We start from the raw sequence: 22,662 nt of genomic DNA, 5'->3' as shown, positions 1-22,662 counted from the left end.
TAGCAAGGTACAGATCGTGTGTTTCTCTCTCCAATAACCTCCATCTTCCTCCAGGTGGTAAGATCAGCTATGAAGATACAAGATGTAAGTGTATAAAAGTGCATAAGAGAAAGTTGGGCAAGAAATCCCTGCACTCATGTGAGAGAGACAGAAATCAGAATAGCCAAGAAAAGTGGTGTCTTCCATATTAATTTCTTTTGCCTACCCTAATTTTTCCGAAAAATCTCTATGCAGTGATAAACATGATAACCTGTTAGATACGGCTCAGCAGATTTCATTGATCAACAGCTGCGTGAAATGCATAATAGCCCAGATTTAGCGCGTAGCCAGTCAGTTGATTTGCAGAGATATGATGGTTAATACCTCAGCTTAATTGCTACAAATTCAATAAGGGTTCCAACTTTCTCGGGCCTTTCTCGGGCATCTCCAACAGCTATCAACCTGATGTCCTCCCAAAAAGTAACGTCGGCAGGTTTATTTTTGGTGCTATTGCCACAGCCAAAAGTAAGGGAAGCAACAAAACATCCTAAATTGAAGATACCCATATTCAAACCGAGCAGCGCCATCTGCTACAACAGTGTATCAAGGTCGTACGAGTTTCTAAGAACACTTGTTCTTAAACATATACACACACACTTATCCTCATTGTAACTGGCTAAGTGGGCAGAGAATGGAAGTACTTTCTTTGTACGTTAGAAACCAGCAGCCGACGAAGTAAGGAAAACTGGAGTGAAAGAGAGGTCGTCTTTTATCTGCTCATCATTTGAAAGTTTGTGACAACGGCGGAAGTTTATCCATGCAGCAACAACGCGGTACATTAGAAGATATTTTTAAATAGTCCGTCCTTTCTTTTGCTTTGTGGCAGTGTATCCTCTTACATATGTTCCTTTCCAGGTTTTCCGCCCCTCTATGACGTCAGGAGTTTTCCAACCAATAGCAGTCGGGTGATGAAACGCCAAGTTATAAAAGGAGGGGCTTCCTTCTCACCACGATTAGAGCCATGTCTTTGCGACTGAGGTATTTGCATCTTTTGGGGAAACAGCTGGGCGCTTTTCCCAAACAGAAGCGATCGGTCCATTCTCTAGGTATAATCGGTGCCCCATTCTCCTATGGCCAGGTACTGGGAGTTCCACTTATCCAAAATCTAACGGGGGAGGGGTGACTGAATACGTAGTAGCAAAAACCCACCTTAGAATGTCATCTTTTGTTATTTCGACTGCACAAATGCATGCAGGATGCAAACTAACATTTGGAACGATTCCTGTCGGTGTTTATATATATATTTTATTGATTTAATCGCAGAAACGGCGAGGAGTCGAGGGTGGGCCTCAGGCAATCAGGGACGCCGGGCTGATAGATCGCTTAAAAGCTCTGGGTGAGTACAAGGATGGGAGGGTGTGTATCATCGCGGTTCGGTCAGAGAGCAGGCACATCGCGACTTACATACACATGATGCTTGTTACTTCCTCAGTCTCGCGAAGGCTCGAAGGAAAAGAAACCGGTTTATTCACGTTTTAATGTCTGCTTTCCACCCTCCTGCAGGTTGGCTTTTATTTCGTTGTTTTAAAACTGAGCGGCAGCCGTACATGACTAATCCCTGCCCTTTCTTGTCCGTTTTCTATTCCGCCACATGGTGTAGAATATCATGTGGAGGAAGGGAACGAAGTTCCGCGCTGCCATAACATTGTAAACTGTGGTCTGAAGCAAGCAATCAGAAGGAATAGGAATGGGTAATAAGTGGGGGGGGGGGGGGGGGGTCGAAAATGATTAAATAATGCAGATACCGAATTGTGAAATAAAACACTTGGGGGTGGGAGGGGACGATGAGCAGGTGCCAGGTTTAATCTGAAACCCGAACTTTGTTCTCTTTTTATGGACGCCATCTGTCCCGCTGAGTATTTCTTACAATATTATATCTTGTTACTTAATAAAATTTAGTCTGCTCGTGTAGCCCCTCAGCTAGAGCAACAAATCAGCAAGATTATCTTCTGATTTCTTTGAAACATTATCAACCAAAACGTTTTATCTGATTAACAGCTAATCTGTGTTTCCAGTTTTTCTATAGTTACTAATATATATTAGTTAACTTAGATAAAGTTCAAAATGTTTGTTTCCACATTTACATAAGATTTGTATTAGAAGTGAATCGAGACTGGTATCTGCTGTTGCAGGTTTGCCTTCTGAGGGGAGATTGCATAGACTGGGCCTGTCGCACCAGTATTTAATAGAATAAGAGACAGTCTCATTGAAACTAATAACATTCGTACAGAATGTTTTTTTGGCAGGGAAGAAGTTGACCAAGGACCCTAAGAGCAGGGGGCACAGTGACCGCATAAGAGTGGAGATTTTTAAAGCGTATGGGGAATCTTTGGAACCCTGTCTCTGAGGAGTCTGGAGCCTGTGTTGTCGGATGGTAAAGGGATATCAACATAGTTCGGGTGAAAAGGTGTGAGCTAGATTAGCTGCGATGAATGGTGGAGCAGGGACAAAGGGCCAAATGCTCTTGTTATTCTACAGCTTCATGATTTTAAGATACTCTGGGGAGAAGGGGGAGGAATGATGGTGATTTACAAGAGACTCGATTGTAAGTGTTGGCTGTGAACTTTTCTGTTAAGGGAATTGCAGATCTGGAGATTTGAACACGGAGTCCAGGTTGATAACGTGTGCAGAAATGAGTGCAGTACTTCCTCCTCGTGACTGAACCTCCATTCTGACCTCTTGTGTCACGGAGGCAACATTGCGCTATTTTTCTCCTTCAACCAACATTACTAAAATTATTTTGTGCTAATCACATAGCTCTTTAGGGCCTTGTGCATAAATTGATGGCTATGTTTCACATACTAAAGCTGTGACCACGTTTAACACTTCCAATGAATAGTGTTGTGAATGTTTTGAGGTCTTGATAATAGTTTATAAAAGTTCTTTAATTGAAAAATAAGTTGGTGGAAGCAAGGGCTGCAACAGAAAGGATGGTAAATTATTTTTGTGGATGGTTGATCATTCAACATTTGAATGTCCCATCTGTTAATAAGTATACTAATTCAGGAAAGAGGTGCTATAGTCGTGCCATTAGCTAGCTGGTCTGTTCTACATTCTGTTTGTTAGACTGTAGAAATGTGGGGAAAAGTGTTAGTACTTTATTTCAGGGGACAGTGTTTTGGACCAGTCACCATTGTTGTGCTTTTTGGAATATGATCTCCTTTTGCCATCTTGGGATTTGATTTCCAAATTCAGACAACAGTTTGTCACCTTTAAGATAATGGCATGATTAATGTTCAGAGCTAGAGAAAAGAATACTGCAAACTCGAGCATGTACTAATTACTAAATTGACTTTTTGTTTCTAGAGTCATGGAGCACTACAGCGTAGAAACAGGCCCTTCAACCCATCTAGTCTGTGCTGAACTATTTATCTGCCTAGTCCCATCAACCAGCACCATGCCCCTCCCATCCATATACCTATCAACATTTACCATCTTTTTTTGCCAGTTTCAGCCACTTTTATTTTGCTTTCTCTCCTGCCACTTACAAATCTAATGAATGATAAAAATAGAAAATGCTGGAATTACTGAACACATTAGGAATATGCGTGGAAAGACAAACAAGAGTTAACATTTTGTTGCTCGTTTCACAAATGCTACCAGATGTGCTGACAGTTTCCAACATTTCATGGTCATTGCATCTTTTTTGATCAAAACTTGCTGTTGCTCACCTCCACTTCTATCCGTGCATTCATAGAACAATACAGCACCAGATCACAGCCCTCGTCCCAGTGTTTGCCCTGAACACAATGCCAAATTAAACTAATCCTCTTGTCTGCATCTGATGCATATTCCTCTGTATTCGTGCTCTAAAAGCCCCTGAAGTGGCAATGTGTTCCAGGTACCTACCAATATTTGTGTAAAACAAAGTCCTGCACATCTGCTTTAATTGCTTTGATGAAAAGTCGTCAGTGTGAAATATTGAACTTTGGTTACCATAAGTGTTAACGAACTGTGCTACCTTGATCCATTTTAAAGATTTCTGGTATTTTTTGTTGAAGTGTTCCCTACACTGCATGACTTTGTATGAAATTTAATATATGAGCAAATACCCTATGTTAGATAAAGAATAGGTTACAAAGGTTTCAAAGTTCTTGTATATTGACAAGGAGTATCATCCAATTTAATTTATTTTTTCATCACTAAGTTGTAAATTATTTGCATAGTTGAACTTTGAACTTTGGTAGTAACTGGTTTTGTGATGTAAATAATTTTCAGCCCTTTAGCCTGGTCCTCCATTGAATGCACTTACAATAAACCTGTAACTTAGTTCCATATACCTATCTTTCTCCAAACTTAATACATTTTGGTTCACAATTGATCAATTTTGGACTAAAATTAATGGTTGATACAGCATGTCTTTTAGTCTTCTGACTGCTCCTGAGATGCCCATTTCTGACTCTTAGACTGTAGCCCCAGCCTTGATACATTGACCAGGGAGAATTTTTTTCTCCATTTGCCTGATTTGTTCTTTGGTTTCTTTGATTAGATCATTCCACAGTGTTGAATATTCCAGTAAAAAGAAGGGTCCAGTTATTTTCATATCTGTATGCTGTATTCCCTCAAATCCAATACGCTTCCCAAGTTGTAACTCCCAGAATTGATCTCAGTTATGAGACGTCTAATCCCCTGTTCACTTCAATGTATTGAAATCCTTTTGACACAGTTTAGCTCATATTTAAGTTACTGTTTTTGGTGCATCTATCCACACACCTTGCATTGCTGCACATTGTTTTGCTGGCTGCATAGCAAGCTTGAATGCATAATTAATATTCTGATCCACCTTGAATGAATAGTTTAAGCCCCAACACAGATTCCTGCCGGACATTAATATTGTACCATAGTCAGTAACTGTCCAATATCTGCATTGGTTGCTATAGTTCAACCAACTTCTGTAATGTGTTAATAATTTACCTTCTGTTCTGAGTGTCAATTTTTTAGCCAAGTATTTCAACAGCAATATCAGTAAACATTTCTCTATTTCAGGTATGGCTCCAAGTAATTTGCAACAGGCTTATTCTGCATGGCTGACCTCTACAAATTCATGCAGATGAGAACAATTTTGATCAAAAGGAATAGTTCAAGAAGTGAATTTTAAGATTGCAATTGTGGCTGCAGTGTTATCATCTACATCTTTTGGTTGTTGGGTTGGGAACTATATGGTTCTGGATATCCTTTGTGTGGGCAAATAAGTGGGTGATGAGAGTAATTGATGGGATGGTGAATGGTGCAGGATGATTCTAGGGACTACCTAAGTAAGCAATGCAATCAGGCAAAATGCCTGAAATATTTTGTATCAGTCTTGACCAATAGAGGATGCTGCCAAAATCTCAGGAGAAAATAGATGGAAGTGGAAAATTACTTAAGATCTGATACAGTGAAAATGTGGTGAAACTTAACATGAATCAGTTACCTGACTTGAGAGATATTCTGGGTTTCGGAAGGAAGTTCATTGGAGATTTCTGTAAACAAGAGCCTGCCATACTCCTGCAATGCATAGATATCATCTAACTGTATTTTAAACTAATGTAATGTAACAACTGTAATATTTTAAAATTCACTTCTTGAACCATACCTTTTGATCAAAGTAGTGACAGCTTGAAGAGAAATGGTGTAAATAAAGAGTTGGGGAAAGCATTTATTTTTATATATTAGAGGACGATGGGCAATAGTCCCCAAGGCTAGGAGCAAGAAAAAAATTTACTTAAAATTGTTATTTTTGAATAAATTTAAAAATTGAACATGAGCATGCAAGGAAATATTCAAATTCCAGATGACTTAAACATTGAAGAGAATAGCAATACATTGCCAAGGACACCTGCTGGCTAAATATACAAATGAAATTTAGAGTGTAGAAATCTAAAGTTAAACGGTGAGGAAAGATAGTATAATGTAAAGGCACAAACCTGGTTTCAGCTGTTCATAAATTAAACAAATGTAATTACATGTTGAGGACCTTTGCTTTTTCTGTTTTCTAGCCCACTAGGATACATAGTCAGTGTTTCTAAGCTGTTTGTGGTGCTTTAGGCAAATGTAATTTGTTCTTTTATGAAATGCTTCTGTTCCATATTCATTGTTTTAAACACCCCCCATTTACTGTGCTTTTGATTGTTTATCATTAACAGTTTTGTCTAATTGCATGTAATTAGGCTTTACCTCTTAAAGGTTGGACCTTCAATTCTTTTGACATCATTGAGCTTTTAAAATTATGATTACAAATACAGTCAAGTAAATCTGGCTTGTTGCATATTAAATTGAGTATGGACCATCTCCTTACTGGTCCCAGTACCTAGTGTTGCAGAAAAACCTATCCTGAGCACCCTGGAAATTCATTCCTTGATCTCAATGCAGGTTTAAAAATTCCACACTAAAACCATTTTTTATTTAGAAACATAGAAAACCTACACCACAATACAGGCACTTTGGCCCATTAAGTTGTGCCGAACATGTCCCTACCTTAGAAATTACTAGGCTCACCCATAGCCCTCTATTTTACTAAGCTCCATGTACCTACCTAAAAGACCACATTTGCCATGGCTGTTTTATTTTCAGCATTATGTTTTGATATTTTTATAAGTGATTCCTGTAGCAACTTCCAGAATCGTAAATTATTTTCTATTTCTAAATTATCCTCACTGACTGCAATACCTACTTGGAGACTGGCTTTATTTGACACGTGTACATGGTGAAATGCGTCATCTTAAAGAAATTATATATTTACGTGCATTGGGAATTTGGTGTACAATACATACAAATACATACACAATACACAACAAAAACATTCAACAATTTAAAAAAGGATTATATTTAAATAAGTGTGGGTATGGAATGAAATGTGCATAAATATATAAAAGCATGTATTTACAATGCAAACAGCATTATAAAAAGTGGTTTAGTGTTGGTAGTGAATGAGGTAATGGGGTGGGGTGCCTAACTAGAATAGTTAATCAGATTAACTGCCTGGGGGAAGAAATTTTTTAAATGGTAAGTTTTTTTTCTTTAATAGCCCTCTAGCATTTGCCAGAATGGAGCTTTTGGAAAAGGCAGCTTGCTGGGTCGGTAGTGTCTGCACTTTTTTTTCTGCTGGCTTCTTTGTCCTGGATGCATGCAAGTCCTGCCATGATGGTATACTGTTGCCAATGACATTTTAAGCTGTTCCGACAGTTTGCTGTAGTTTTCATATTATGAGAAGTTGCTGCACCAAACTAGACAGTAATAGCTGATTATGTGGATGCTGTCTATGATTGCAGTGTAGAATTGCACCAGTATGTTCTGGGGAAGATGGAACTTTACCAGCTGCCGCAAGAACTACGTCCTCTGCTGAGCCTTTTTGTTATTGAAGGGAAGAGGTAGAAAATAAAAAAAACTTATTTGGTGTAGCTGCACAATGTTTGCCTGATCTATTTTATTGTTTGCATCTTACCATTTTCTCTGAGATTACATCCTTTGGTTTCTTGTTGTGTGATGTGAGTATGTACAATTTATGTCTCTTCATGCGTCTTTTCGCTTATTTGCTTTAGATCCTAGTTTAAATACAATCTGTCCCAGAGGTGATTTCTTTGTAACACAAGTATGAAATGTCCAATGCAGTGCATGCATAAATCACTTCAGTCCCATGTTTACCTATATTCCTTAACACATTACCAATGTGCACATGACTTGTATTCAGAAACCTGGTCTTTTTGTTTAACTTGGTGTCTGTTACAATACAGTTGGAACAATTTGCCTTTTTTAAAAAACTTATTTTACCTCCCTTCCCTCACCGAGCTTCATTATTTCTTTTTTCTTTTGGGGGAATAGGCTCTTTGCATTCCAAATGATTGAACAAAGATTCCATTGCTGGTGTTGCAATACTGTAGTTATGGTACTGGATTAGTAATGGGCTAATCTGGTGACACACCAATCCCACCGTAGCAATTGTGAGGATTATCACATTAATTAAATCCAGAGTTTAAAAAGAATCTGTTTGAGAAGTGAGAATGGCCCATTTAAAAAAAAAAATCACTAATGCCTTCAAAGTAGAAAATCTGCTGTCCTACTTGGTTTGGGATTCCAGAGCATGCTTGCCTGCCCCAAAATGCCCAGGTCTAGTTGATCACTGCTGGCATCAAAAGGATACAGTAATAAAGCTAGGAGGAGTAAATTTTATTTGCCTTGGTACCAGGCATCATAAAGGCACAACCTGGCCAGTCAACTCATCTTCACGAATGGCCTTGAAGGCAAAGCCTGTTGTACAGTAATTGCCTTCTGCAGGAGTGCTGGGGGGGTGGAGAGGGTGCAGACACACCCAGCCCTGAGACACCAGACAATGTTACTTGATTCCAAACAATTGGTTTATTGATCATTACAGAATGGCTCTCTGGTGGTTCCCACTCCATCCCTTCCTTCTACCCCCTTTCCACTCTCGGTCCACAATAGAGACCCATATCAGAATTGGGTTTATCATCACTCACATGTGTCATGAAATGTTTTTTTTTAAAACAGCAGTAGTATAGTGCAATACATAACGTTACTATAGTACTGTGCAAAGGTCTTGGGCACCCTAGCTATGTGCCTATAAGACTGCACAGCACTGCATCTTGCAGCTTGAGTCCTCTATCAACAACCCTGAGTAACTACTGACTTCCCAGAGCTTTCCCATCCAGAAAACAAGTTAGAAATATGACAGATTCCCAAATTCCTGAAGGAGTGAAATTCCAACATCACATAATCCCCAATAGTTATTAAAATTTTACAATAACACTTCGGCTGAACAGTAATTTGGTGTTAGGAACTTGTTCCTCATGAACATGGTGTTCTCAGCTCTGCACAACTAAAATAATAACAGTAATAATAATAATAATAATACAGACAGTGAGTAATCAATAAATGCCAAATGATCAGCATACTGTCCCCAAATTTCACTGCTTGTTTATTTCATAAAATAATGAAAACTCTTCTAAAACAAATTAAAATCAACTCTGAAGGGAAATGTAATTCAAAGTGTCCACTTTGTCTTTTAAAGATTCCACTTGAGTCAGAATTTTCCGTTGACTACTAGTGGTAAACTTGGGTTGCTGCAGAATATTTGCTAACATTGGGTTTAATGATCAAAAGAAGCAGAAAGAAGCTCACAAGCTTTATGACCAGCGTTGTGAACCTTTTGTTGTCAAATTAATGACTCCTATTGACATGGGCATTGGGAAGGGGCTGGGTAAATAGGTTTATATTAATTAGAAGCAGGAAGTGGCCAATCAGCCCCTTAAGTAAGATGATTACTAATTAATTCTTACCATCAACATCACTTTCCTGGTCTCTCCAACTCCCTTAACTCAATTGTAGTTTAAATAGCCATCAATCTCTGCCTTGAATATATTCAACAATGTGAAGGATGAAGAACCCCAAAGATTTACAGATAATTGGGGAACTCCTTAGTTCTGAAACTATATTGCCTTGTTCCAGATAACCCTTTTATGCAGTCTAAAAGGGTAACGGGTGTAGTTTGAAATCCCTGTTGCAGATTTCCACACAAAACAACTTAATAGCTTAACAGGTTACCAAGTACAAAAGGCAAATCTCCTTCATCAGAAAAACATCTTTCTCCAGACACCTACATGACTCTTGTGGACACTTGGAATGTTACTGATCTAGCAATTAATTTGCAGTTGGTGGTGTTTTTATTTAGTGGTTGCCTGTTGAGGGGATGAATCTCAAGAGTTGTATTCTGTTTACATAGATAATAAATGTACTTTAAATTTGAACTTGAACTTTGGAATGGTACCATTTCTAATCAATACACGTTCATTTTCAGGTTGGAACCTTCATGACTATGGAGACCTGAATTTCACAACTGTACCAAATGATACACCATATAAGAATATTCACCACCCAAGAACAGTGGGGTTAGCAAACCAGTCATTAACTGGAGCAGTCAGTCGGGCAGTTAGAGATGGTCACATAAGTGTTATGCTTGGAGGAGATCATAGGTAGGTTGATAGCATGCAGTTAAGTTTTAATAGTCTGACTTTTGCACACACTTAACTATTGCACATGGATTGGTAATTTTTAAAAATTTCTTATCCTATCCAGTTTAGGAATTGGTTCAATCCATGGGCATGCCCAACAGCGTCCAGATTTGTGTGTCATTTGGGTGGATGCACATTGTGATCTAAACACACCTCTTACAACCACAACTGGAAATATGCATGGACAGCCAGTGTCATTCCTTATAAAAGAGCTGCAGAACAAGGTAAAGCTATATTTGAATTAAACCAGTTATTAACCATTTTGTTCAGTAGATTTAAGATGTATTTGCCCAAATTGGGAATAGATTGTTTTCTGCATCTTTATTTTACCAGTAGATACCTTTTACTCTACAAATTGTGCTTTTCTTTTAGATCCCATCACTCCCTGGATTTTCTTGGGTCACTCCTTGTATATCAGTTAAGGACTTGGTTTACATTGGACTACGGGATGTTGACCCTGCTGAATAGTAAGAATGGTTTCTAGAATTGACTTAAGTGAAAATTTCAGTATATTAATACCACCTTAGATACCTGGCAAACATCTCCATTTGTAATCAGTGAAGCTAAAATGAAAGTAAATCTGATGCAAAAATACTGTTAAATTGTTTGTATGCAAACTTTTATTGCATTACATTTTGGCACGCATTCATTTTTAATTTAAATTCCTTATTCAGTCCTGTTTGTTGTCAACCTTTTAGGTACTCCCTTGCTTTTGAGGTATACCTGCTCCCACTCCATTTCTGTCATGAGGCCAATATGGGACCCACTAATTTTTTGCCACAGGTGGAACAAGGAATGCTTAATGGAGGGGCGAGTGGGCTGATCAGGCAGTTTTGCTTTCCCCTTTATTCTGAACTTGTTTGTTCAGTGAATGGGCTTAAAAGTTCTGAATGAAAGTTGGAGTGCACCTTTTTCATTTTAATTGGTCATGTTCCATAGAATCCCAAACGTTGGTCTAGATATTTTTCTCCAATAGAGCTCTGATAAGTGTGTTTCAGAAGTTTTGTGTTCAACATAAAAATAATGTTGGCTGTACATTCTGTGCACTTAGGGCCTCTGTTTTGGATTGATGATCAAGAAGAGGATGTGTACATTGATTACTTAATCCTCCAAATGTGTTGCTAGAGGTTGTGGAGATGATAATGGTAACTCTCTTCGATCTCTAGGTCCTTGCTGTAAGTAGTTCATGACTTTGGTTTACAAGATAGCAAGGATTACTACTACCGTAAGCTTTGAGGTCTGGTCTTTCAGTGCTTTCCTCAGTCAGCAAAAATGTGTGCCGGCAGTTTGAAGGTGATGATGACTGCCTTCATTGAGACGTGGTTCCTCAGTTAGGGGTGGTGGTCCACATTTTCTAGCTTCTCATCATAGGCCTTTACTGCTGAGCAATATCATACAGCATGGTTAAACTGATGGGTGACTCTTTATTTTGTGGATGTTGTTTGTAAGGCCTGCACTCTGTATATGAGTGCATTTGAAGCTCTGCCTCAATGTTCTGCAAATCTGACTGAAGTTGGAGCTACATTGGTCCTGGAGGGGAGAAATTGGTTGAACATTTGTCCTGTAGATTAGTTCAGATCTGTTGGGAAGGTTTCTGGAGAAAGCTCGAGGAAAGCATTGGTTGATGGTTTGATGCTGTCTACACTGAGATTTGCTTTGTTGCGTGGTCCATTTGTTAAGACCCTGGCTTCCAAGCCTTTAGGTTGCAGGCGTGATTTGTAAAGAAATTTTTGTAGACAGCTAAATTCGAGAAGGATGTTCCACAATTCCTCTTAATTGGTCAAGGCTTGAGGTCAAAAAAAGCCGTGTACAGTTACTGTAATATAAGTGGTGGATATTCAGATTAAATGATGCATATGCTTGTTTAACTGTTAAATATTTACACCATAAATATTTTCTGAAGATGGTAGTATACACTATATTTCAAAGTGTTGCATGATATGCAAATGCAAAATGCGAAAGTACTCAGTGGCAACTAAAAATGATTTGTCTGTGATAATTGATGTAAATGCTGGGAAATAATTACTTAGATGTAATGATTATATGGGAAATCATGGCCTCTGAGTTTTCACTATTTAGAAATCCCAAAAGTATTTAAATCTTAATGTCCTTGATTCAATAAACTTCACATGGAACTACTTGGATCCTGAAACTGACCCCAAACAAATAAGAAAAAGTTATAATGATTGCTTTTCTTACTATCAGCTACATCCTGAAAAATTTTGGCATCCAGTACTTCTCAATGAAAGAGGTGGATCAACTTGGAATACAGAAAGTAATGGAAAAAACACTTGATTATCTAATTGGAAAGTAAGTTAAATAACCATTAAACTGAACAATATTGCTCTCACTGACTGTCCAGCAATAATCAATGATATTTGTATTCTTCCTCTGGGTCATAAAAATAACTTCATGTAGCCACTATCTCATGGAGGGGGTAGTAGGGAGTTGTACTAAACTGTAAGTTACTATCATCAAAATTTTAATTTTCATTTTAGATAGTAGGCTGCAATTAACCTACTTCATAGGTGAAGTCATGAATTTAAATTTTGAAATCTCAAAGCAAAGGTTGATTATTTAATGGATATACATACATCTGAATCTAACCTCGTATGTTTCTTTATAGAAAGAAAAGACCATTGCACCTGAGTTTTGATGTCGATGCCATTGATCCATCTTTAGCTCCTGCTACTGGTACTCCAGTGATTGGAGGACTAACTTACAGGGAAGGAATGTATATTGCTGAAGAAGTGTACAACTCTGGTATGGAACGATCTATAGAAGCAACTGGTTGATTAGTGAAAGAGTCTTGCAGTTGTTCATTTGCCTTGAAATGTGACTTGTATCCGTTGTTTCTCATGCAGGAATGCTGTCTGCAATGGATCTGGTGGAAGTCAATCCTAAACTTGCAACTACAGATAAAGAACTTAATTCCACAGTAAACATCGCAGTGGATATTATTTCCTTTTCTTTAGGACAGGCACGAGAAGGATCTCATGGCAAATGTGATGAAATACCAACTCCTGACACAACATATGAAACAAGTGAACAGACTGTACGGCTTTAGAACTGACTAAAGACGAGCGGGCTGTTTGTATAAACCCAGAATTTGGAACTCTGAGGAAGTACTTTGGGGTATTTTATGTAACTGCTGCCTTGCTGTACATACTTTCTCATTGGGATTCTTTCATGAGGCATTGTGTTCTCAGACCATTACCTAATATCTCACTTATCTACAGGTATTATGAACAACCTACAGCTGAGCTTTTCAAACATTCCAGTATGTATAGAATTGATTTCACTTCTCTATTCAACTGTGTGGGGAGAGAGGTAGATCACTCAAAACATCAGTTCTGGCAGGAAAAAGCCAAGCCAAATCTCTAAAGGTTCTGTTCTTATGTAAAACTGATTAATACTTTTCCCCAAAACCTTACAGCGTACTTTTTTTAATAACTTGCATTTTTCCTCTCAACAGAAACTTGTGTTCAAGACCAATAGGACATGTTGCGTATCAAATGACTTTATTAAAAATTTATGCACATCGCTACAATGTAGTCATTGGCAGTAGCATTTAAAGAACTGATTGAATGCAATTTTAAACTGCTTCACCTTTGTAAAAACATCTCCTGGAATGGGGTGTCTTGCAGTGAAGTCCTCTAAGCAGATTAAATACGTGAAAATTGTTCATCGGTTTATGTACTCCCATGTAGATAAATCATCTTCAACTGTGAATCTCAAGCATTGCAGCCTATCTATGCATGCATAACTTGAGTCAGTGCTTGCGAAAGAACTTGAGGTATACAACGGTTCCAAGAATTCCCACTTCCAGAAGAATAATAATACCCAGTAGCAGTTTGTTTGTCATAATTCTAGAGAGATCAAAACATCAACTTTCAGGTTTGCATTGTAAGAATAAATTATTACCCTAGGTCAAATACTAGTTTTTTGTAACAAGGCTGAAGAACATTTCACATATTTATTCCATTATTCAATGATCTGTCTAGCCTTAAAGTAGAAAGCAATAATTTCTGATCTTTAAATTTTAGGTGGGTGACTTTCTCCGGATGCCCATCAGATCAGACTTGAGTAGTTTTTAGTTGGTTTTAAAATGCCTGTTTTACAACCAGTTTGTATGATAAGCTTTTATTACCCAGATTCCCTGAAACTATTAAGTGGGAAAAGGTGAACGTCTGTGTCTAAAGGACCAGCTTTGAAATCAATTCTTTAGAATTAAAATTTAACAATGTCTCCGCACTCAATTTATGTAAAGTACAGAAAAAATATTTACTGTTCTATAGTTGTTTATACATGGATAGTACTGGCAGCAGAAAATATTCCTGGCTTCACTTTTTCCACTGGTGGTGGGGGGTTGCTTTGGAAAGTGTGAAGTACAAACTTGTCTGATAATATAGTTGGCTGTCAAGATTTGTTCACTCTTACCTTCTGGACATGGCGCGAAGTATTTTCCGACTTCGGCTTAAATTCTCACCTGTGTTAATTAGCTTCAGAACAAAAACAAAATTGTTATCTTGCTCCCTTGTTTTTGTTCATAATACACACATTTTGAAATTTTCAGATGGGAGTATTTTCTATTTAGTTATTTCCCAAATAAATTTCGTACTTGCATACCTAATGAAGACTTACCCTGTCTTTTGAACGTTCCAGCTGGTCTCTTTGCTCTCCAAGTTCTTCAATTATTTCTGAACCTATCTGATCAGTCTCTGCTGCTATTCGATGTGAACGATCTAGGCTCTGGCTGGCTCTGTTGAGACTGTCTGTACCTTGCAATAGCAAAGCACGTTGAGAGGCTAAGTGATTCTGCAACAAAATGCAGTTGTTGGAACTTACTTAAAAACTTTGGAAAAACTTTTTTTTTTAAAGTTAGACGTAGCCTAATGAAAAGGAACATGAATTTTTGGAAAAACTTAAGTTGAGATTCACAAGATTTTGTCCAGAAAAAATACTCAATTTTCAACCCAATCAATATGATGCTATACTTTGAGTAAACCCATCCCCACATACTCTATTATATTACTCTTTGATGGCTTTTATCATATGGACATCATATTAAGTAAAAAATAATGAGAAGCTGAATAAATAAGCAAGTTGACAGCAATTTTAAAATGAATGACAAAATAAAATGTTGTGTTCCCTCTGTAAAGGCTTTACAAGGCATACGGACCCAGCTCCTCAACATAATGTGAACTAACAGGATCTTATGAGTCTCTACAGATTGTTTGTGTAAATAAATTAATCACAATGAAACAAAATATGACAGAGCTCATGATGCATCTAACACCAGAATCTTAGGGTGTCAAATGATCTATCCTTCAACTAATATTGTAAAGTCACTGAACTCTACTAAATAAGGTAACATACAAAATATGTACTACTGGCAAGGTAAAAGATACTGCAGAATAAAAGGAATGTTCCATATGGAATTCATTGTCAATCAATATACAATGCAAACAGACTTAATTTCAAGTCTCATATAATACTGTAGCTGCAGTACTTACACTTTGTTCATTTTCAGCCCTGTACACAGCATACTTGAAGTCACTACGTGCTCCATATCCAGAATCACTATTTCTTGCATCCCGCTGTAACTTGCTGACATCTTTTCTGTATGATCGGATTTTGATATTCATCTGGTTACGATATGATAATGGTGCATTCCTTATTTCCTTCTCCATTCCATCCAACTATGACGGTATCCAGGAATAAGAGTTCAAATTTACAAATGAGTATTGCTGGCTAAAGCATTGAGAAGCAACATTTAGTAACAGGATTAACTTGGCAAACACTCATGCAATAGCAACTAACATAACCATAACTTTTTAAAAAGACAAATCTCTTCACTACTTACTATTTCATTTGCTTCTTCAGCTTTTCCATCTATCTCCCTTAGAAATCTTTTCTTCAGTTCTGTATAATTTAAGTAATTGTTAAAGAACTTTTGTAATAAGGTTGTAGCACGATCCAACTCTTACAAACCTATTATCACCATCAAACTCTATTCCAACAAAAATCTTTTATTTCCTTTTACATTTTAACTCTGAGGCTATTGAGTTACTGGAGAAAGCAGAAACAAAGTGTGATCTAAAATCTCTTAGTACAAGGTTCATATTGGGCAGTAACTTATTTATGTTCTTAGACATTGATTACTACATTTTATCCAGTCTGCAGATATTTATGATTGCAATATATGAAATCTTTCAACTGGTCTAGTACTACATTTTGCAATTATAATGATAATGTCATTGATCATTTCTACATGCAATGGATTATCAATGGTGAATTACCTTGTATTCCCATTTAACCAGAATAACTATCTAAAAAGGTGTTTAGCTGTGCCAGGCCCACACAGCTAGGAGTATGAGGATCAGTTTTATTTATCACATCTACATCAAAACGATGAAATGCATTGTTTTTCAGTTGACCAGTGCAGTCCAAGGTTTGTGTTGGCGGCATTCTGCAAGTGTTGCCTTACTTCCGGCACCAACTCAGTATGCGTACAATTCACTAACCCTAACTGCACGTCTTTGAAATGCGGGAGACCATGCAGCCACATGAAGAACCTACAAACTCCTTACAGACAATGGCAGAATCAAACCTTGATCAGTGATGGTTGGTGTTGTAAAGTGATTGCACTAACTGCTATGCTATTATACAGTAAAGTAGTGGGCTAAGCACACGTACTTGGGATGTGCCTATGCTGACTGTCAACGAGGAGATAGTATTACCAATCTTCACTGGCTGGTCTCCTGCTAAACCCAAGATACAGTTGTAGAGGGATGTAGAGGTCCAGATTTTTGAAGTAAATTTGTCAAAGTTACTGTATATACCTTTGAGATTCACTTTCTTTGAGGCATTTACAGGAAAAGAAATAACAGAATTTTACCAAAAAGACAAAAACCAATGTGCAGAATAAGACAAACTGCAAATAAAAATACTGAACATCATACACAAAATGCTGGAGAAATTCAGTAGGTCTGGCAGCATCTATGGAGAGGAATAAAGAGCTGTCATTTCTGGCCAAGGGATCAACTCTATTCCTCTTCATAATTGCTGCCTGATCTGGGGTGTTCCTTCAGCATTTTGTGTGCGTTGCTCTAGATTAAGAGCATCTGCAGAATCTTTTGTGTTTATACTGAAAACAAGACATAATGAGTCCTTGAAAGCGAGTCCCTTGGTTATAGAATCAGTTCAGAGTAGTGGTGAATGACATTATCCACACTGGTTCAGGAGCCTGATGTTTATAAGGTAATAACTTCATGAACCTGGTAGTGTGGGACCCAAGGCTCTGAACTTCTCAATTGGAAATGTACTCAATGGTGGCAAAAAATTGCAGCGGCAGTAGATGGCGATGTTTTGCAGGGAATTCACAGAGGGAAAAAACTGCTGGACAGATGTCTGAACTGTAACTGCAATTTCCAGCCTACAGTTACCTTTTAAGAAACACTGTTGTATTGGCTAAATGCATTAGTGATTTTAAAATCTGACGACGCTGAAGGATTGGGTGAACTTGTTTCTCATGGATGCAGGTATGATACCAGGAAACCGTGGAATGGCGACGATTGCTCCAGGAAGTGGGGGAGGAGGGTGGAATTTCAGGCCAGACTGAAGTGACAGGGACCATGGCCACCATTCCCTCGCATCGTTCTGGCCAACGTACAGTGGCATGCTAAAGTTTGGGCACCCCGGTCAAAATTTCTGTTACTGTGAATAGTTAAGTAGAAGATGAACTGATCTCCAAAAGTCATAAAGTTAAAGATGAAACATTCTTTTCAACATTTTAAACAATATTAGTGTATTATTTTTGTTTTGTACAATTTTAGAGTGGGGGAAAAAGAGGAAAGGAGCACTATGCAAAAGATTGGGCACCCCCAAGAGATTTGAGCTCTCAGATAACTTTTACCAAGGTCTCAGACCTTAATTAGCTTGTTAGGGCTATGGCTTGTTCACAATCATCGTTAGGAAAGGCCAGGTTATGCAAATTTCAAAGCTTTATAAATACCCTGACTCCTCAAACCTTGTCCCAACAATCAGCAGCCATGGGCTCCTCTAAGCAGCTGCCTAACACTCTAAAAATTAAAATAAGTGATGCCCACAAAGCAGGAGATATAAGAAGATAGCAAAGTGTTTTCAGTTAGCTGTTTCCTCAGTTCGTAATGTAATTAAAAAATGGCAGTTAACAGAAATGGTGGAGGTGAAGTTGAGGTCTGGAAGACCAAGAAACCTTTCTGAGAGAACCACTCGTAGGATTGCTAGAAAGGCAAATCAAAACCCCCGTTTGACTGCAAAAGACCTTTTGGTTAGACTCTGGAGTGGTGTTGCACTATTCTACTGTGCAGTGACACCTGCACAAATATGACCTTCATGGAAGAGTCATCAGAAGACAACCTCACCACAAAATTCAGCGTCAGAAGTTTGCAAAGGAACATCTGAACAAGCCCAATGCATTTTGGAAACAAGTCCCATGGACTGATGAAGTTAAAATAGAACTTTTTGGCCACAATGAGTAAGGTATGTTTGGAGAAAAAAGGGTGCAGAATTTCATGAAAAGAACATATCTCCAACGGTTAAGCACGGGGGTGGATCGATCGTGCTTTGATTGATGATCGATATATGACCATGAACACTGGCTTGTGTTGCAGCCAGTGGCACGGGGAACATTTCACTGGTAGAGGGAAGAGTGAATTCTATTAAATACCAGCAAATTCTGGAAGCAAACATCACACCATATGTAAAAAAAGCTGAAGGTGAAAAGAGGATGGCTTCTACAACAGGATAGTGATCCTAAACACACCTCAAAATCCACAATGGACTACCTCAAGAAGTGCAAGCTGAAGGTTTTGTCATGGCCCTCACAGACCCCCGGCCTAAACATAATTGAAAATCTGTGGATAGACCTCAAAAGAACAGTGCATGCAAGGTGACCCAAGAATATCACAGAACTATAAGCCTTTTGCAAGGAAGAATGGGTGAAAATCTCCAAAACAAGAATTGAAAGACTCTTAGCTGGCTACAAAAAGCATTTACAAGCTGTGATACTTGCCAAAGGGGGTGTTGCTAAATACTGACCATGCAGGGTGCCCAAACTCTTATTTTGAGCCCTTTTCCTTTTTTGTTATTTTGAAATTGTAAAAGATGGAAATAAAAAAGTAATCTTCCTTAAAATATTAAAGAAATGTGTCATCTTTAACTTTATGCCTTTTGGAAATCGGGTCATCTTTTACTCACTTAGCTATTTACAGTAACAAATTTTGACCAGGGGTGCCCAAACTTTTGCATGCCACTGTACGCTCAGTGGCCACTTCATTATGTTCCTCCTGCAGGTCTTCTGCTGATGTAGCCCATCTTCTTCAAGGTTCGATGTGTTGTCATTCATGCTCTTCTGCACTCCACCACTGTAGCAGAAGGTTATTTGAGTTACTGTCACCTTCCTGTGAGCTTGAATCAGTTTGGCCATTCTCCTCTGACCTCTCATTAACAAGACATTTTCACCCCCTGAACTGCTACTCATTGGATGGTTTTTCGTACCATTCTCTAAACTCTAGATTGTTGCGTATGAAACCCCAGGAGGTCAGCAGTTTCTGAGCTATTCAAACCATCCCATCAGGCACCAACAATAATTCCATGGTCAAAGTCACTTAGATCATATTTTTTTCCCATTGTGATATTTGGTCTGAACAACAGAACTTCTTGACCATGTCTGCATGCTTTTATGCATTAAGTTGCTGCCACATGATTGGCTGATAGATATTTGCATTAATAAACAGATTTACTTAATAAATTGGCTACCAAGTGTACAATCACTGGAGGCAAAATAAAGGACCTAAGATTGCTATGTCAGAGGGAAATGTGGGATTGCCGCGTTCTCTATTTCACTGAGACCATGACTCAATGACTCACCCACCCCGCTTCCCAACAGCACGCACACACACACTTAAGCCCAGGGAGTAATTAATCCACTGGATTGACTGGACAGCCACGTCAGGAAAATGCAAAGGCAGCAACATCTGCTTCATGATAACTCAACATGGTACTTGGAAATATTGGTTTTGTCTCACTCATCTTTTCCCAATCTGGCTCGGCTAATGATTAAATACCAACCATTCTTACTGAGAGAGTTCTCTGCTGTGCCCTGACTACAGGTTACATTCTGCCAAAGGCAGATGTCAAGCCAGCACTCAACTGAGTGCCATGAAACAAAGAATGGCCTGCCCTGAGCTTTTCACAAGCTTGCTGGGGACCTTAGTCAGGCTAGATTAAAGAAATCTCTACCCAACTACGAGCAGCAAATAACCTGCCGATCAGAATACCCAACACTCGACTGCTGCTTTACCATCAATGATGACTAATACATGGAACAAGCAACCTAGTTGTGTAATTGTGAGTAGCACCCTAGAGACTTTCAAATCTAAACTCCATACTTATTTCAACACACAATGTGGCTAGGAATCTAGCAGCTTTCATGGGTCAAATGGCCTGTTCTTGCCAAAAATTTTCTAATGTTCCAACCATCAATTGCATTTTAGGAAATGTGACTATCTGGCTGTCCTACTGCATACACATAGGCAAAGACCAAAGAACAAGGTACCAGCGGCAGGAACAACAAAGAGATGATCATGGAAGGCAGAGGAGAGGCTATGGATCTGCTTTGTGTCGGTGGACTGGGCCATGTTTAAGGACTCATCGGGTTTTGAAGCTTATTGGTTAGTACTGAGGGGATGAATGGTCCATGAACACAACCTCATTATTTCTCTTTAGCACTATTTTTGTAACTTTTAATAGTTTTTATGTCTTACACAGTACTGCTGCTGCAAAACAACACCTTTCACAACATTAGTCAGTGATAATAAAGTTGATTCTGAAAGCAGAAATACTGATGTAAGAATCTCCTCCCAACCACATTAAGGAATCGAATCACTTGCGTTACTATCTAAACCTTCCACGCAGCTCCTGAATCACCGGTCCATGTTGCATACACATCACTTAAACAAATAAATCCTTGAGTATGGCAAGAGTTCAGATACATTTTGTGTGGTGAAAATCCTTATCGGAAGTTTGAAGTTTACAGCACATAATTCTCCGTAACTTCTGCTATCTCCAACGAGATCCCACCACCATGCACATCTTCCTCTCTCCCCCACTTTCTGCAGGGATCACTCCCTACGTGACTCCATTCTCCACTCTTCCCTCCCCACTGATCTCCCTCCTGATACTTATTCTTGCAAGTGGAGCAAGTGCCTCACTTGCACCTCCCTCAATACCATTCAGGGCTCCAAACAGTCCTTCCAGATGAGGCATTATTTCACCTCTGAGTCTGTTGGGGTCACTATCCGGTCTCCCGGTATGGCCTCCTGCATATTGGTGAGATCCAATGTAGATTGGCAGGCGGCTTCACTAAGCACCTTCCCACCATCCGCCAGAAAAAGCCGGACATCCACTGGCCATCTATTTCAATTCTACTTCTCATTCCCACTGTTACATGCCAGTCTATTGCCTCCTCTACTGCTGCAATGAGACCACACGCAGGTTGGGGAAGCGACACCTTATTCTGTCTGGGTAGCCTCCAAACTGATGACATGAATATCAATTTCTCAAATTTCTGGTAACTTGCCTCCACCCCATTCCTGTTTCCCTCTCACACCTGATCTCCTTACCTGCCCCTCCCCTTTCTCCCACCCACCCCCAGCCCTTTATTTCTTTCACCAATCAACCTCCCAGCTGTTTTCTTCACCTCTCCCCCTGTCCCGGTTTCACCTATCGCCTACCACCTTGTACTTCTTCCCCTCCTCTCCACCTTCTTGCTCTGACTTCTCTTCTTCTATTCCAGCCCTAATGAAGTATCTCGGCCCGCGTTTCCATAGATGCTGCCTGGCCTGCTGAGCTCCTCCAGCATTTTGTGAGTGTTGCTTCGATTTTCAGCATCTGCAGATTTTCTCGTTTGTGAAAATACTATCTCATTTCAGATTTCCAGCATTTGCAATTCCCTCTGCTTTGTCATCAGATTCCTGCAGTCATTTTGCTTAGGGAAAATCAGTACTTTATTATTGTTATTCAGATCGAAGAGTAAACAGATCCCGCAGTGACAGCACAGTTTTGCTCCATTGGCCTAGACTCCGTCTCCATGAAAAGCGGAAGTTGGGGTCCGAATACTCAGTTACTCACCTCCTGAGCACCCGGTCACTTGCTCGTACTGGCTCCTCAACTCCTCATAAACCCCTGTGTACGCCTCATGCATCTTCTCGAACTCCTCCGAGGACATGTTGGCGGTGTTTTCATGCAGCTACCAGGCACAAAGCTGCGGCCGCCACACTTCCGGCTGCCGCATCGCATCGCCGCGGTGACCGGGCCCCGCCTCTTGCCGCAAAAACGGAGCGGCCTCCTGCTCCCGCATCTTGCGAAGTGAACCGAGAGTTTGTCCACACCGCACTTCAGTCTTAACTTCCAATCTTCGTTAACCCGCCGCGCGAGCTCCTAGCAACCAGCAAGACCCGCCGCCGGCCGGCCGGCCGCAGCATCTTGGGAGTTGTAGTTCCCGACTGACTAACCGGCAGATCAGGCAGCATCTGCGAAAGGAGAAGTGGTTAGATCGATTAACGAGGATTAG

The 22,662-nt window shown here is 39.3% G+C and overlaps 3 protein-coding genes across 4 annotated transcripts in view; 1 reads left to right on the top strand and 2 right to left on the bottom strand.

The window, feature by feature from the left end:
* Window positions 1–22,662, bottom strand: part of gpr176 (G protein-coupled receptor 176) — a 192,867-nt gene that overhangs the window by 149,296 nt on the left and 20,909 nt on the right. The gene's annotated exons all lie outside the window — the stretch shown is intronic.
* arg2 (arginase 2) lies at window positions 961–15,477 on the top strand. The gene is made up of 8 exons (XM_059955472.1): window positions 961–1,117; window positions 1,303–1,375; window positions 9,830–10,004; window positions 10,108–10,267; window positions 10,416–10,510; window positions 12,249–12,353; window positions 12,670–12,806; window positions 12,908–15,477. Exons 1-8 carry the CDS (start codon window positions 1,001–1,003, stop codon window positions 13,108–13,110), a joined length of 1,065 nt encoding a protein of 354 aa, XP_059811455.1. The 5' UTR covers window positions 961–1,000; the 3' UTR covers window positions 13,111–15,477.
* vti1b (vesicle transport through interaction with t-SNAREs 1B) lies at window positions 13,544–22,526 on the bottom strand. Of its 2 annotated transcripts, XM_059955475.1 has the most exons (6): window positions 22,221–22,492; window positions 15,910–15,968; window positions 15,560–15,745; window positions 14,688–14,861; window positions 14,484–14,545; window positions 13,544–13,912 (listed from the first exon to the last, which is right to left on the bottom strand). In XM_059955475.1, the coding sequence occupies exons 1-6, from the start codon at window positions 22,315–22,317 to the stop codon at window positions 13,816–13,818; spliced, it is 675 nt and encodes a 224-aa protein (XP_059811458.1). In that variant the 5' UTR covers window positions 22,318–22,492; the 3' UTR covers window positions 13,544–13,815. The 2 variants fall into 2 exon arrangements, with proteins under 2 accessions (XP_059811458.1, XP_059811459.1); XM_059955476.1 differs by lacking the exon at window positions 14,484–14,545 and having other exon boundaries at window positions 22,221–22,526.

Source organism: Hypanus sabinus, chromosome 2, assembly GCF_030144855.1.
Source record: "Hypanus sabinus isolate sHypSab1 chromosome 2, sHypSab1.hap1, whole genome shotgun sequence".
NCBI lineage: Eukaryota > Metazoa > Chordata > Chondrichthyes > Myliobatiformes > Dasyatidae > Hypanus > Hypanus sabinus.
The sequence above is the reverse complement of the archived record's forward strand: the minus strand, read 5'-3'. Positions and strand labels throughout refer to the sequence as shown.